This window comes from Schistocerca cancellata, chromosome 6 (genome assembly GCF_023864275.1).
Source record: "Schistocerca cancellata isolate TAMUIC-IGC-003103 chromosome 6, iqSchCanc2.1, whole genome shotgun sequence".
Taxonomy (NCBI): domain Eukaryota; kingdom Metazoa; phylum Arthropoda; class Insecta; order Orthoptera; family Acrididae; genus Schistocerca; species Schistocerca cancellata.
The window spans coordinates 131,582,610-131,598,026 of record NC_064631.1 but is presented as its reverse complement, the minus strand read 5'-3'; the positions used below and the strand labels follow the sequence as shown (position 1 = coordinate 131,598,026).

At 37.0% G+C, this 15,417-nt stretch overlaps 1 protein-coding gene across 2 annotated transcripts in view; it reads right to left on the bottom strand.

Moving 5' to 3' along the window:
• LOC126191239 (venom dipeptidyl peptidase 4-like) overlaps positions 1-15,417 on the bottom strand; it is a 198,283-nt gene that overhangs the window by 47,982 nt on the left and 134,884 nt on the right. For both annotated transcript variants that reach the window (XM_049932045.1, XM_049932046.1), the window contains exons 8-12: positions 7,294-7,463; positions 7,106-7,215; positions 6,853-6,979; positions 6,551-6,777; positions 6,230-6,458 (exon numbers count right to left, since the gene is read on the bottom strand). In XM_049932045.1, the coding sequence (XP_049788002.1) occupies positions 6,230-6,458; positions 6,551-6,777; positions 6,853-6,979; positions 7,106-7,215; positions 7,294-7,463 (863 nt within the window). The remainder of the gene's footprint in view (positions 1-6,229; positions 6,459-6,550; positions 6,778-6,852; positions 6,980-7,105; positions 7,216-7,293; positions 7,464-15,417) is intronic.

The window sequence follows — 15,417 nt, the reverse complement described above, 5'->3', positions numbered from 1 at the left end:
TCTAGTGGGAAAGTTGTGTACGCACTGACTACGCGGAACTATGTACACAACAATTCCATATGCACTATAGCAATAATAAATCTTGAGTTAATTGGAAACCTCTAAAAGAGTGTACTACTTTTTTTCCAGCAGTTTATTTACAGTGTTTTTCAGAATTATAATGAAGTCTCTGAGAAATTGCTGTTTATAATACTATGTACTTGCCTCCAGTTTTACTTTGTTATATACTTCAACTCATATAGTTTACATATATAAGAATATAATGTTCATTATAAGTCCCTTTAGTAACTTTGTGAGCATTTAAGGAATAATCCCTCCCCCCCCCCCCCTCTCCCCTTACATATTATCCACCATTTCAGTGTTGATACTTATATTTTCTATCTTACTTGTGAAATTGTTATAGGTAGTGGGTGTACAAAAGTAGTTTTCAACTAAAGTAGCATTCAGAGAGTGCTTAGTTCATGAACAAGTTTGTCAGGATATGAGTATCAGAATATTTGGCCTCTTACAACAGTATATAGACAAATTTTTACAGACTCGCCAGACTGTTGTTTATTTTATTGTGTAATCAATTTTTTTCACTTCCTTGAAATGCTTCTTGTATCTACTCAACTTCCTCTGACTGTGTGGGGGGATTCAACTCTTTTTACTTTACAAAGACTGCATGTTTTCTCAGACAGATTATCATCTGTGTATGGACATTTTTTAGCCAAAAGTGCTTGACATTTGTAATGAAACAATCTTGATGAAAATTGGGGATTCCAGATGATTCAATTTGTGACAAAGCTCTCAGTTCTGAAAACTCTGCCACTGGGTGGCAAACTTGCTCTCCGTTACACTTTGATGGTGGCCATTCTGCAGGAGTTGCAATGGAGTTGAAATGTGAAATAGCTGCTCTCACAGTTCGTCACACCTCTAATAAACTAGGGTGTACCCGTGGAAGAACTATAAAAGGATGTACTTTGTGGGTGTGTGGGACAGTTCTTGAACAAGTGTGTGTCACATGGATATGACCCACATGGCAATGTGCTGGTAGAAGGTGTGGCATAAGGATGAATTATGATATTTTGTAGCTTGGGTGGATGGCAGAATACCAGATTAGTGGATAAGAACTGGCTGTACAACTGAAAAGTGCTTTCTTCAGTCAAAAGAAAATTCTATTTTCAATAATGCCACTGGATTATGGAAGTTGTTTCTGAAGTTATATGTTTCGACCAGTGTACTGAGGAGGAGTGAAATGTGGAAAATGAGAAAGGCTTAGATGAAGCAGTAGTTACGAACATTTGAAATACATTGTTACTGACATTTGCAAATTAGGTAGTCATTACAAAATATGATTAAAAATATCTTACAGAATGGTAGGAAAGAAGTGTGTGGAAGCAATAAATGGTCCAAATGTCTCATAGTCAGGTAATGACTAGTAAAGAGAAAATTAAGGATAACAGTTGTCAACAACCAGAAAAAAACATATTCAGTGATACCATATATGCATATAAAGAGTAGATTTGACAAAATTGTTTGTGAATGAGGATGTGTTCTACCAATTATTCTTGTGATCTGGTTGCAGAGAAGTAACACAACTGTAAAAGTAAACTGTTAGCAAAAGCTCATCAATGTAGGTAATGATTTACAACACTTACACTCAAATTTGTATATAGTCTATACCTATTATCAGTGCCTATCAAAGGAATGTTACTAATTTAAATGAGAAAATTACTTCAGAACTAATAATCTTCTCCAACTTCATTTCATTTCAGCCATAAACCTTGGTGTAGCCTGTGACATTTCTTGCGATATCTAAAGGATACTTCAACATTTGTGTCCTGTCAACACTATTTCTAAATTATGTTATGGGAATGTATTTGTAAACTAATTCAGGAACAGGACAAATATAAAATATATTCGAACCACTTGCACTGCAGAGTAACCTTTAAAAACTTTTGGGATCCATGTACATCTTTAGTGATGTATTGTATCAAGACCCTTTCCTCCTTGAGTACTTAAAGAGTTACACATTTCAAAAAATCTAATTGCATTTTAAACACAATTAAGACTTGGTTTGTGATAATGATGAACATGTTTTTCTTCAAATGCCCTATTTAAATGTATCAGCTCAGGCTTGTTTATCTTGTAAAGTATATGAAAAAAGAATGAACTCCCATTGATTACGCAGTTGTCAGATACAGAGCACAATAGTGGATAGCACATGGATAATGAAAAAAAAAAGTTTTCTTCAAGGGAAGCATTTGGTCATCCACTTTAATCAGCTCAAATAAATCACAGGAAACGAATTCAGGGTGACCAGAAGGGAGCCTGAAACTCACTTCTCCAAATGTCAGTTGAGTGCCATCAAAGTTATATAACATGGCTCAGTAAAATGTTTGAATATTTTATTAACTAATGTTACGTTTACTAAAGTCTGCTTCCTTTATAATAAGGCTTAAGGACTGTGAAATCTGAATGAAAACAAGTATACTTCTCATCTCAAAAACAAACAGCATTTCAGGAATGAACCAGAATAAAAATCAGACTTAGGCTCTTAGTACACTACATTGATAGCTGTGTACATATGAAATAGTTAAATTTTGTTGTTACACTGTAGGAAAAGATAGAGTGCTACTTACTGTAAAGAAGACATGTCAAGTTGCAGGCAGACACAATTAAAAGATACTTACATAAAGCTTTTGGCCACAGCCTCCATCGGTAAAAGAGAGACATACACCATTTTCACAAACAAACAAGCACCTCACACACACACAACAGCACATGAGCACTAACTCCAGCAATCGCGTGTGCGTGAGATGTGCTTGCTTATGTGTGTGAATGATGTGTGTCTCTCTTTTACTAATGAGGGCTCTGGCTGAAAGTTTTACGTAAGCATCTTTTAATTGTGCCTGTCTGCAACTTGACATGTCTTCTTTACGGTAAGTAGTAATCTGCCTTTTCCTATATTGTTGATATTCCTACCTGGAGTTTCCATTGTCTGATCAAATTTTATTCAGAAGAGAACCACTTGTATGAATATCAAGAGCTCAGATGGCAACGCAGTTCTAAGCAAAGAAGGGAAAGCAGAAAGGTGGAAGGAGTATATAGAGGGTTTATACAAGGGCGATGTACTTGAGGACAATATTATGGAAATGGAAGAGGATGTAGATGAAGATGAAATGGGAGATAAGATACTGCGTGAAGAGTTTGACAGAGCACTGAAAGACCTGAGTCAAAACAAGGCCCCGGGAGTAGACAACATTCCATTAGAACTACTGATGGCCTCAGGAGAGCCAGTCATGACAAAACTCTACCATCTGGAGAGCACGATGTATGAGACAGGCGAAATACCCTCAGACTTTAAGAAGAATATAATAATTCCAATCCCAAAGAAAGCAGGTGTTGACAGATGTGAAAGTTACCAAACTATCAGTTTAATAAGTCACAGCTGCAAAATACTAACCTGAATTCTTTACAGACGAATGGAAAAACTGGTAGAAGCCGACCTCGGGGAAGATCAGTTTGGATTCCGTAGAAATGTTGGAACACGTGAGGCAATACTGACCTTACGACTTATCTTGGAAGAAAGATTAAGAAAAGGCAAACCTACATTTCTAGCATTTGTAGACTTGGAGAAAGCTTTTGACAATGTTGACTGGAATACTCTCTTTCAAATTCTGAAGGTGGCAGGGGTAAAATACAGGGAGCGAAAGGCTATTTACAATTTGTACAGAAACCAGATGGCAGTTATAAGAGTCGAGGGGCATGAAAGGGAAGCAGTGGTTGGGAAAGGAGTGAGACAGGGTTGTAGCCTCTCCCCGATGTTATTCAATCTGTATATTGAGCAAGCAGTAAAGGAAACAAAAGAAAAATTCGGAGTAGGTATTAAAATTCATGGAGAAGTAGTAAAAACTTTGAGGTTCGCCGATGACATTGTAATTCTGTCAGAGACAGCAAAGGACTTGGAAGAGCAGTTGAACGGAATGGACAGTGTCTTGAAAGGAGGATATAAGATGAACATCAACAAAAGCAAAACGAGGATAATGGAATGTAGTCAAATTAAGTCGGGTGATGCTGAGGGAATTAGATTAGGAAATGAGACACTTAAAGTAGTAAAGGAGTTTTGCTATTTAGGGAGTAAAATAACCGATGATGGTCGTAGTAGAGAGGATATAAAATGTAGACTGGCAATGGCAAGGAAAGCGTTTCTCAAGAAGAGAAATTTGTTAACATCGAATATAGATTTAGGTGTCAGGAAGTCGTTTCTGAAAGTATTTGTCTGGAGTGTAGCCATGTATGGAAGTGAGACATGGACGATAACTAGTTTGGACAAGAAGAGAATAGAAGCTTTCGAAATGTGGTGCTACAGAAGAATGCTGAAGATAAGGTGGGTAGATCACATAACTAATGAGGAGGTATTGAATAGGATTGGGGAGAAGAGAAGTTTGTGGCACAACTTGACTAGAAGAAGGGATCGGTTGGTAGGACATGTTCTGAGGCATCGTGGGATCACAAATTTAGCATTGGAGGGCAGCGTGGAGGGTAAAAATCGTAGAGGGAGACCAAGAGATCAATACACTAAGCAGATTCAGAAGGATGTAGGTTGCAGTAGGTACTGGGAGATGAAGAAGCTTGCACAGGATAGAGTAGCATGGAGAGCTGCATCAAACCAGTCTCAGGACTGAAGACAACAACAACAACAAGGAAGAGACCACCACTGCAAGAAAGACTGATAATACATGCCTGCATAGTAGCACTCAACTTGAATTTACCAGGTTTGAATCCTGATGAACAATGAAAATTTCATTGATGGTATTTAGTTGTCAAGGGCTAGATGAGTGGCATACACTTCCTGCTAACCAGACTTTGTGCAAATATCCTGAGATAAATTCCAAATCTCTCCACATGGAGTTAGGGCATGTGACACTGTTGGTGGTCACTTGTCAGATGTGGGTCTTAAGCTCAGAAATCCTCTAGGGGCTTTGTGAGGGAAGTGCACCAGCAACAGGCTCTATGATCCCCCTCTCACCATAACAATACAACACTGCTACATTATACCAGCTGGAGGAAAAACAACAGAAAATGATCTCCTCCACTAGGACCTCCCTGGGGATTCCTTATACTGCATCTGCTCCCAAAACTAATTTCCTGAGTATGGGACTGACTTTGACTGTGAATGAAAAGTTAAAAACTGAATGAATATATTTATAGAAACACATGTAAAAAAGGAATATTAACATCATCTGCAACAGAAGATAAGCTTTTGCTCATCATTCACTGTAGATAGAACAAGTAAAGGAGTAACAAACATACTGCTTTAAAACTTTGATTGACTTTGTACATTTCACAGTTATAAAAATGCTTTTCTCAAAAGGCTACAAATCTAGAAAATAGGGAAAAAAAGGAATTTCAAGAGGTATAGATATGGAAGAGGTTAGAAAGTTGTCCCGAACAGTGGATTAGGAAACTAACATATTGCATAAAACAGTTTCAGAGTGTTGTTCCTAACATGAAATTGTCTTGCCCATTTTGGGTGTCAGTACATTTCATACATTCTTTCTCCTGTTTCATATATTTATCTCCTCTTTGATGAGAATTTAAACTTAAAAAATTACGAGAGAGAATTTTCAGTCAATACTTATTCCCAGTTGCAAAATTTTAGTACTATCAACAGACACACATAAAAGCACATACACTATCCTGCCTTTTAGAACTAATAGTTCATTCTTCTGGAAGGAGTAGTGATACGTTGGAGAAGGTTAAAAAGGAAGGGAAGGTCACTCAGATTTCAAGTTGAGAGGGACCCACCTTTTTATGTGTGTCTTTCGGTAGTACTGAAATTTTACCTCTTGGGGGTAAGCGATGGGTGGCAAGTCTTTCTCAAGTGTATTTTCCCTTTGATAGATTTTAATCTATTTATCTGTTAACATAGCTCCAGATGTTCATGTGACTGATAAGTTCTTAAAAATGTGCACACAAATTTCAAAAAGCTTTTATTTTCTAACTTTGATGGCATAGAAACATATTCTGCACATGTGGAACTATCATATCAAAGTAAGATAATTGAATATATTAAAAAACAAAGATGCTGTGACTTACCAAACGAGAAAGCGCTTGTAGATAGCCAGCACTTTCTCGTTTGGTAACTCACTGCATCTTTGTTTTTTAATATATTTTTCCCATGTGGAATGTTTCTTTCTATTTTATTCATATCATTAATAAGATAATTGAATGTTTTATTTACCCTGCTGTGGAAGCTAATTTCTGGGACATCGGGACCACCACAGTTCAAAATGTAGTATGTACCATTAATGCTGAATGATGCATCATTATGTAAGCAAAACATGTTTCCATAAACTGTTCTCTGATCACATGTAAGACATAATGGATTATGTGGTGCACCTTCCATCTGATCAGATACACTGTATAGGTGCTGCACAACAGGAAACCTTCCATGGACTGCTATAAAGTACCTGAAAGAAAAGTAATTCATACTTACTGTGTGCAGTTTTGACAGAATTTTATAACAAAATATTCTATTCTAATTTCTTTGTTTTTATCTTACAGTAGGTGATGAGACTGATCCCAGCCGACTATTTTTGTTACACTAAAGTTTCCTTTTGTTAGTTTTTTGAACATATTTGCTTTTAAGTGTACTGCAGCAATATGTGAATATTCTCCAATGCCATGTTCTTCTTGAGGAATTATAAACACCATCTTTGCACCCTTCCATGAAAATAATGGTGGTGAATCAAATGCTACCCATCCTTTGTCTTCTGATATTGAAAGGATCTATAGACACAGAAATTAAGCAGTCAGATAAGTTATTAAGTACAAGAATTTTAAGATATTTTAGGAAATACTTACTTCATTGATATGTCGATAATCTGAGTATTTAAATCTGTATATTTTTGCTTTATTCTGAAGTCGGTTGAGCCATACTGATGCAATCTCATCATTGTTTATCCATGATACAGAGGAGAGAATAGGTTCACTGTGATGACATATTAATTACAATAATTAGCATGTTTCAAATATGTGAAGTAAATATAATTAAGTCTGTGGTCTAGATAGAATAGTATTTGATCATGAATAAAAATAATGTAATGGAGGTATTTACTTTCTAAGTATGTCTCTTGGCAATGGAACTTTTACAGTGCTTGGCCGATTTTGTCTCTTGGTCTCCAAATTCAGAACACTGAGAGTGACAATAGGCTGGGATGACCCTGTCTACAATTTCATTAATGTCAGTTGTGACAAATGGACAAAATTATTGCTTGGAATAGTTTTAAAAAGTGCTATACTCACTTTAGAATAACGAACCGTAAAATTTCGTGAATATTTATTACTCCTGTAGCTGTTATGTGTGAAAACTGGAATTGTAAGGTTTGCTACATATGTGTCATTAAATGTAGCAAATGCAATTTTCTTTCCATCTGGCGATATCCATAAAGCTTTCTCATTTGTAAATATAGACCCTGAAATAAAACAATACATATTACTGTATCCATCTACTGCTAAGTTTACATTTTTGGAATAATAAGCAGACTAAGTGAAAACATAATATAACTCTTCTGTCATACACAGCACTAGATGATAAAGGCAACAATATTAGGCAGGACAGAAAATTTCGCTAGACTAATGCCGAAACTATAGCACAGCTACATGCATATTCTTATTGTTGGCACAACACATTATTCTGTCCTAGGTACCATGAATGATTATTCAAAGCAGACCTTTTGTTCTATGGATTGTGGCACGAGTAACAACTTTAAGACATGTAATACATCAATAAAACAATACAGCTATCATAGATTATCTTACATCTTGCATATCAATACTATTTTTGTTTCTTTACAAATAATTATTCATTGTTGAATTTTTGTGCTTACTTGTACCCATAAAATAGTACTAAGTATATTTTTGTCTACATAAACGAGTCAATACTGTCAAGAAATTGCTGCTTTTCTTATTACACCACTCAGGTTTTTGTCGAGCTATTTGTGTGTGCCCAGCATCTATGTAAATATCTGTGTGTGGGTTACTTAGTATTGTATACATGTTGACATTTCTATATGAAGACTGCAAAAAGGATAGCTAGTGAATACTGTTATTCTCTCATGTAATTACTGTGTGTTTCCCCTTGTATCTGTAATTAAGGTTCACCTTTACCACCGACAATATTAAAATATTTAGTGCTGTATCTGACACAGAGAGTGAAGACAATATTCTCCACGTTGCACCACTGGCTTCACTTCTGTCACCATCATCTCCAATGACCTTGATATAAATGGAATGTTAAATAGTAATCTTCCTTCCTTCCTCCCTCCTGTCACCGCTGCACTAGCAGGAGTGATATACAACACAGTGGACTTGCCCTATTCTCCACACCTTTTGCAAGAATTTCTGACTTAACTAACAGTTAAAGAACAGCGATAGCAAGGAGCAGGCATTCTATCTTAGCCTTCACAATTACTGCTACTATTCACACCACTGTTTGATACTTGGATTACAGTCATTGCTCACATTACTGGTATTTCTCTTGGATTATTCTCTGGTTGTATTGGTATTGCACACATGCACTGACTTGGCATTACATTGCTTCTGGACTTGTGCTTTTTCTGTATTATTATGTTTTCCATTTGTGTTGTTAATAAATGTTACATTTTCCATGCTACGATACATAGGATATAATGCTAAGATACCTGAAAAGTCCATACATGCTGTTCTTTGACACTAGTGTCTAAACATTAAGAGCTTTACTGACTTTACATGCATTACACCCTAAAATTACCACATAGAAAAATTACAAAAATATTTAATATTTTTGGTAACTTCAAATATTTCAACACTTTGACTTCTAAAGAATGAAGTGAACATGATAGTCCCAGACATTTTCAATGGGATTAAGAGTGGATGATTTAGAGGTCCAGTCCAGTTGTGATTGGGTGACTGAGTGCCAAACCAGGTGCTGCCCAGTGAACATGGGTGTTGTCAACTTGAAAAATAATATTGTCTACAGTATACTCATTATGAAGGTGTAGAAGAAAGGGCAACACTTGGTTACCAAGAATGTTGAAATAAACACCTTAATTCAAAAATGACTCATAGGACTATAGGTACACAAGACATCTTGCATCATTTGAAATGAGGCAGAGTAATAGTTCATTGGGCCATCCTACACACCTCCAGTAAGGCACTGTTCAGTTTCTGTGTTGTTCGACCCACTGAAGACATGTAACTATATGTGCTCCTGTGGGCAACAGCTTTTAGCAAATTCCACTGCGTGCTGTTCATTTTGTAATGTTCACTGAAAAATGGGTTGTGATGGATCTGTATTCCCCACCCCTGACAGCAGCAATTCCTGAATCCAATTGTCATTGACAGTGCATAATAGTCATCTTCAGTCCATGTGCTTAGGATCTTTTTCTGACCACTGCTCTTATACTGTGTTACAAGGCTGCAAATGGCACACCATTCCTTGTAGATAGACACTCCACATTAATACACCAACAAATCAGGCAACTTTATTCACTGTGTGGTCATTGGCACATCCAAATGCGATAGCTCCTTTTAGTCATTTTGTCAAGTTTTCACATCAGCCCATCATACTATGCTACATTCTTCCAACTAAATAGCATATACACACCACTTCACTGCTATGATTTATGACAGTGACAGTGAGTCATATGACAGCAGGATACAAGTTCCACACCACTTACGGTGCTTCAAAATGACCAGTTTTCTCTTTTATAGGGGTGATTAATATGTAGTCAAGTGAGCTTATGCTGTGAAAAGGAAGTGTAAGAATCCATAGGTCTGTGAAAGACCTTATTCAAGAAATTTAGCAATTGATTTTATGTACATTCTTACTGCACATTTCCATAGAATAAATAATTTTTTTACTTTAGTTGCATTGCCTCAGAGAATTATGACATAGGACAGTTTGCAAAGTATGCTAACAATCCTATGTGTAGACCAACACAATGAGTATAATTTCTTGGTGCAAAGCAGATAGAATTGAGCTTTTTGGTTATCTGCATGCTGGCACCTCCTCAATTTATTATCCATGTCTAGGAATGTCCCGCATGGCCCCTCATATAATATGTGTCCATTGATCCCTACTTCTGGAACCTGTAAGACATTTTTATTAGTTTGGAATTGTATAATTTGAGTCTTGGTAAGATTAGGGGTTAAAGTGTTCTGCTGTGAAACATCGATAAGCCTATTTCATTATTCTCCTAGTTAAGCCTGATATGAATGTGTTTATACTGGTATCATCAGTAAACTTCACAGTTTTTTTATTAATTCTCCAATGTCCTATGTTAATTACTTATGTAGGCCTAAAACAGAAGTGGGCCAAACACTGAACCTTGTCATATTAAACCTTATGCACTCTGTAATGCAGATGCAGGACATCTCCATGCACTCTTATTTAAATCACTGTCACCTGGCGGCAAGTACATCACAGCACCACAACAGTGATGCCACTGGTCAAAAATTAGTGTATACATTAAAACAAGAAGTATGCTTTCATTCAAATATATTTACAGAAGCATTACAATACAAAGCTTTTCATTCTGTGATATTTTTGAAGCTCTTCGGGCTGGACTGATTCAATCATCATTTCACTCAAACTATTCACAAATGAATCACTTCATCATCAAAATCAAGGTCATAAAAATTATTGTCATTCTCATTTTCACATAGACAATCCTCTAAAAGCATTACAGTCTCTTCCTCAGAAAGGTCTGTGAGTGAAGAAGTAGCCATTTCAGACCTACTAACTTGAATGTAATAATTACAGCCTATTTCTCAACACAACTACTACAGTTTGACACTGAGTTAAGACAAGCTTCTGCAGATGGCAGTACTATAGTGTGTTGATGCCTAATACAGTCAGATTTGAAAATGGAGCATTGAAAGCTGTGAAAAATCTTGTTGAATGAAACTCAGCATCAGATTGGAAAACAAAATTCATCATTTTGAGTTCCATGCTGCATTTGAGTAGAAAGTGAATTCAGCCTTTTACATGTTGTGCCATTAGTTAATGTGACCTACTGTTGTTACTGTTAAAGGTATGATTTCCTCCATGCAACAGCAATGCTTTGAATGCCATACTACTTTAGTTTTTGTAATATAATTTCATGATCTAAGCAGTCAAATGCCTTGGAAAGACCAGAGAAAAAGTGGACTGGATAACTTTTCTTGTTGGTTCTTCAGAACTGAGTTTGTAGATAACATACTTTTTTTTTTTTTTTTTCAGTAGAGAAGCTTTGCAGAAACTGAACTGACTTGTTAAAATATCATTATCAGAGAGGTGTTTCAGCACTCTGTATTACCTTAGCTCTGAGAATATGTGAAGGAAAGAGATGTGTCTATAATTAGAGTTCACTTGCTTATATTTGAAAAGTAGATGTTGAAGCAGGTTTCCATCATATGCTGTAAGGCCCCTGGAATGTTATGTAGCCCAAACAACATAACTTTGAACTCTTAGAGGCAAGTGCTATTCAGTCTTTTCTGAGTCAGTCTTGTCATCCTCAGTTTGTCAGTAACCTTTCAGTATATCCATGGCTGGGAAATAGTTTGAACCTTTCAAGCAGTCCAGGATGTCATCAGTGTAGGAGAATGAACAGACATCTTCCATCATTATTTTGTTCATTCATTGCTAGTCAACGCAGAAGTGCCATGTGCTGCACTCCTTCTTCTCAAAGACTGCAGGAGAGGACCAAGGACTCTCTGAATGTTCAGTGATGTCATCTTGTAGTGACCTCTCCCCTTTCTTCCGGATTATCCATCTTTCAGCTGGTGACACTAAATGAGATGCAGCTAATTGGTTAACGATCCAGTGTTGATGTGGGCCACTTTTGCTGTCTTTTCTCCACTCCAGGTTTGAAAGCATCCATAAATTAATGCAGAACAGCTATCACTCATCTGCATTGCTACTTGTCCAGGCCAGATCCTATTTGCAGTTCAATTGTAGTTCCCCTCCTGCGTTGTCCATAGTGGTTGTGGATAGTGGTTGTGGAGCATGATTCTTTATCAGTGACACTAAACTGCCCTTCCCAGGAGGGTTCCGCTGTCTCTGCGCATATATCCTAAGGAATGAGTTGTGGCTGTGTGTGACAATTACTGATCCAAAGTTCTCCTTGACCACCTACAATGATTATGAACATCACTGGCATGTAGATTTCTTTGGTGAACCTGAGTAGATTTCTGTGAAACAAAAGCTTCACAGTTTGACTGAGCATCTCAACTGAAGACTGGAACTTGTGTCATTGATGGTGACAGGATAACAACATTTTCAATGGCAAACAAACACCCAGAGCAATCTTTGTTAAATGTGCTTGTTGGAAAAGCTTCATCAGCATGGAGTTCTTATCTTCCACAACCAGTGACTGCATTTTATGTCTGCAAGAATTCCCATCTGAGACTAACTTTCTCACTATATTCTGTTAAAATATCAAATTCAAAGGATTGTGGTCTCTCATTGATAGTTATACCTCTATTTTCAAAACATTTTCATACTGGCTGAACACATTTCCCATTTTGAAACTTCCAGCACAGATGATTTCCTATGATGGAACATAATCTTCTTTAACTGAAGCAAAAAGCATTTGGTATTATAGAAAAGGAGGCCCCAAGTTGACTAACACCTACAAAAGCTGGCCATGGATGATGGCAGCAATGAAATTTCCTGACATCTTAGTGACTCTCATCCATAGAGGATTTACATCTGTGGTGGTCACAACCACTCACCTACATAGATGGTCACATCACTTAGTTTTCCTGAAATTGGTGGCTAAGTGAGCAGTTAGTATCTCTGTATGGTGACTTGGAACAGCTACTGTGTTTTGAAGAACCATCTCGTACAGGGTACAACATTGGATGCCGTAATCATTTGCAGGGGACTTTTGCAAATAGAACTGTTGCAATGGTTGACACCTGGTGATGCAGTACTCATAAAAACTGTCTTCTTTCTCTCCAGTAACATTCAATGTGTCCAGATCATCCCCAGTGGCAACATACTGGGATGTTGTCCTCTGTCCTCCAACTGTCTGTTCTTCTATGTGGTACTGTACTTAGCATAGGAGTTGTTATACCTGTGTTCGTTGAATCCTGGGTTGTCATTTGGTGGCTGCGGCATAAGTCCAAGTTGCCCAAGTCCACACCTCCTGCTGCTTTCAGCTTTTGGCAGAGAGTGGTACTAAAGATGATACACCTCATCTTTAACATTCTGTATTACCTCCTGATGTATCAGATTGACATTCATAACTGTTATCTCATCCTTACTTGGTCTGATTGTTCTAGCTGCCAAAAAATGCTGTATTCTTTTCTAACTGTTTGGTATGAAAGGGGTGAGGTCATGATGGTCTTCCACAACTGCCATAGGGACCATGCTGGGGAGTCAGTTTTCTGTTGGATAGTTTTCTGTTGGATTTCCTCAATGCACTGGCACCTCCAGAAAACACTGATGGATGCCTGATCTGAAGCTCACTTACTGCTGGCTTTGAATCCATAGGTCTACTGAATATACTGATCATGGAAACAGTGTACTGCTTGTATTCCAGTTCCTGTCCCTGTAGACAATGGCTTTTACATTGCCTAATTGGAGCTATGGTCATGTAAATGTTTTGAAATACCTGGCATCTACCAAACAATGTCACATCACAATCAGACTCAGTCCAAATCCTAAAACAGGGTCTTTAGTGAAATACAACATTTAGCACTGAAAGCACATCTATTGTGAACACTGGTGTACAGTCAGAACAGAATTGAACTCTGGGGCAGAGACTGCAGCTATTTATATAAATATCAAATATTGCAGAATGTTGTTCTTTATATTGACATAAAATATTCCAGAATATACAAACATTACAAACACAAGATATTTCAAGTACATTTCAGAAGTGATAAATACTAAATAACAAATAACTGCTGGTGCTCAGTTTTGAACGGGCAATCCACAGCATGCTAGCCAGTGATGCTAAACACTATGCCACACTGCACACACTGCACACACCACAACCTGTGGCAATATAACCTGTTTCATTTCTTCTGTCATCAAAAACTTCAACATCATTTGTGTTATTCAGTTTATTCATTTCATCCACCATACTGCTCCAAATTGCATTTAATTTGTTCACAGAATTTGCCTTTTGAAGATACCATAAAGAATTTTGTAATACTATTTGTAGTGCCACTTTGATTCTTGATTATAGCTAACCCTCTGCATTAAATAAAGCTCTCTCTTTTTGGTGCAAGATACTTTGATTCCAGATGTTAGTGGCTTCAGTTACAATTGTTTCTAACCCTTTGTAATCTTTAAAATTGATCTGTCTTAGAACATATTCTGAGCACAGACATAATGAGACATCTTGAGTTGAATTACCTCAATGCCAACTAGCACGGATTCCAAAAACACTGATCATGTGAAACCCAACTTGCACTTTCTCACATGAGATACTGAAAACCCTGGATCGAGGCAATCAGGTAAATGCAGTATTTCTTGATTTCAGAAAAGCATTTGCATCAGTACCACACCCACATTTATTGGCAAAAGTGTGATCATATGGGGTATGAAGTGAAATTTCTGACTGGATTGAGGACTTTTTGATAGGGAGGATGCAGCATGTTATCTTGGATAGAGAGTCATTGTAAGAGACAGTATCGACAGTATCCACAGGAGGGGATAGTACTTGAAGTACCTTTGGTATCTCTGTTCCATAATTCTTAGTAGCCCTCCAGACACATCTGTTTGCAGTAACTTCCAATTGCTTTACAGTAGTCAGGGTGAATACCAGATGCTTACAAATGGCAACCAACACATCCACTGCTCGAGAACAGCAAACACAGTGTGATTGCATTGTCCCTGGTGCATTATTTTACATAATAGATAATAAATAACTTAAAACTAAGCTTGCTGATTCTCCCTTAATTTACAATTCTGACTTGCATCAAGCATTATCAGTAGCCTTTTAAATGTAATATGATTTACAACCAAAATGAGATATCTATTATGTCAACAAAAAGTTGGTATGGGTTTTATTGTTTCTCTGAAATGTTTTTCAAGCTATGGTCACTAACAAATTCAACAATAGTGTTAATTTACAAATAATGCAGACAGTGTACACTTCTGCAGAAAGAGAAAACTAATGTGCCACAGTACATAATTTATTTACGTCTGCTGTATGAGATGTGTGGGAAAAGTAGTGAGACTGACAACAATGCAAGCAATCTGGCAATGTTGTTTGTTCTGCTTGTGTATACTGATATGTTCATCCCTTACAGATGCTTAGTCTGACGAAATTCAGCTCCTTACAGCCATCACATAATTTTTTAGAGCACTATCAGTGAAGTTGTGTTTTTACTATGTGTTACAAAAAATGGAACAGCAAAATTTAGAGTAATGTAATGCAAACATGTTTTGTG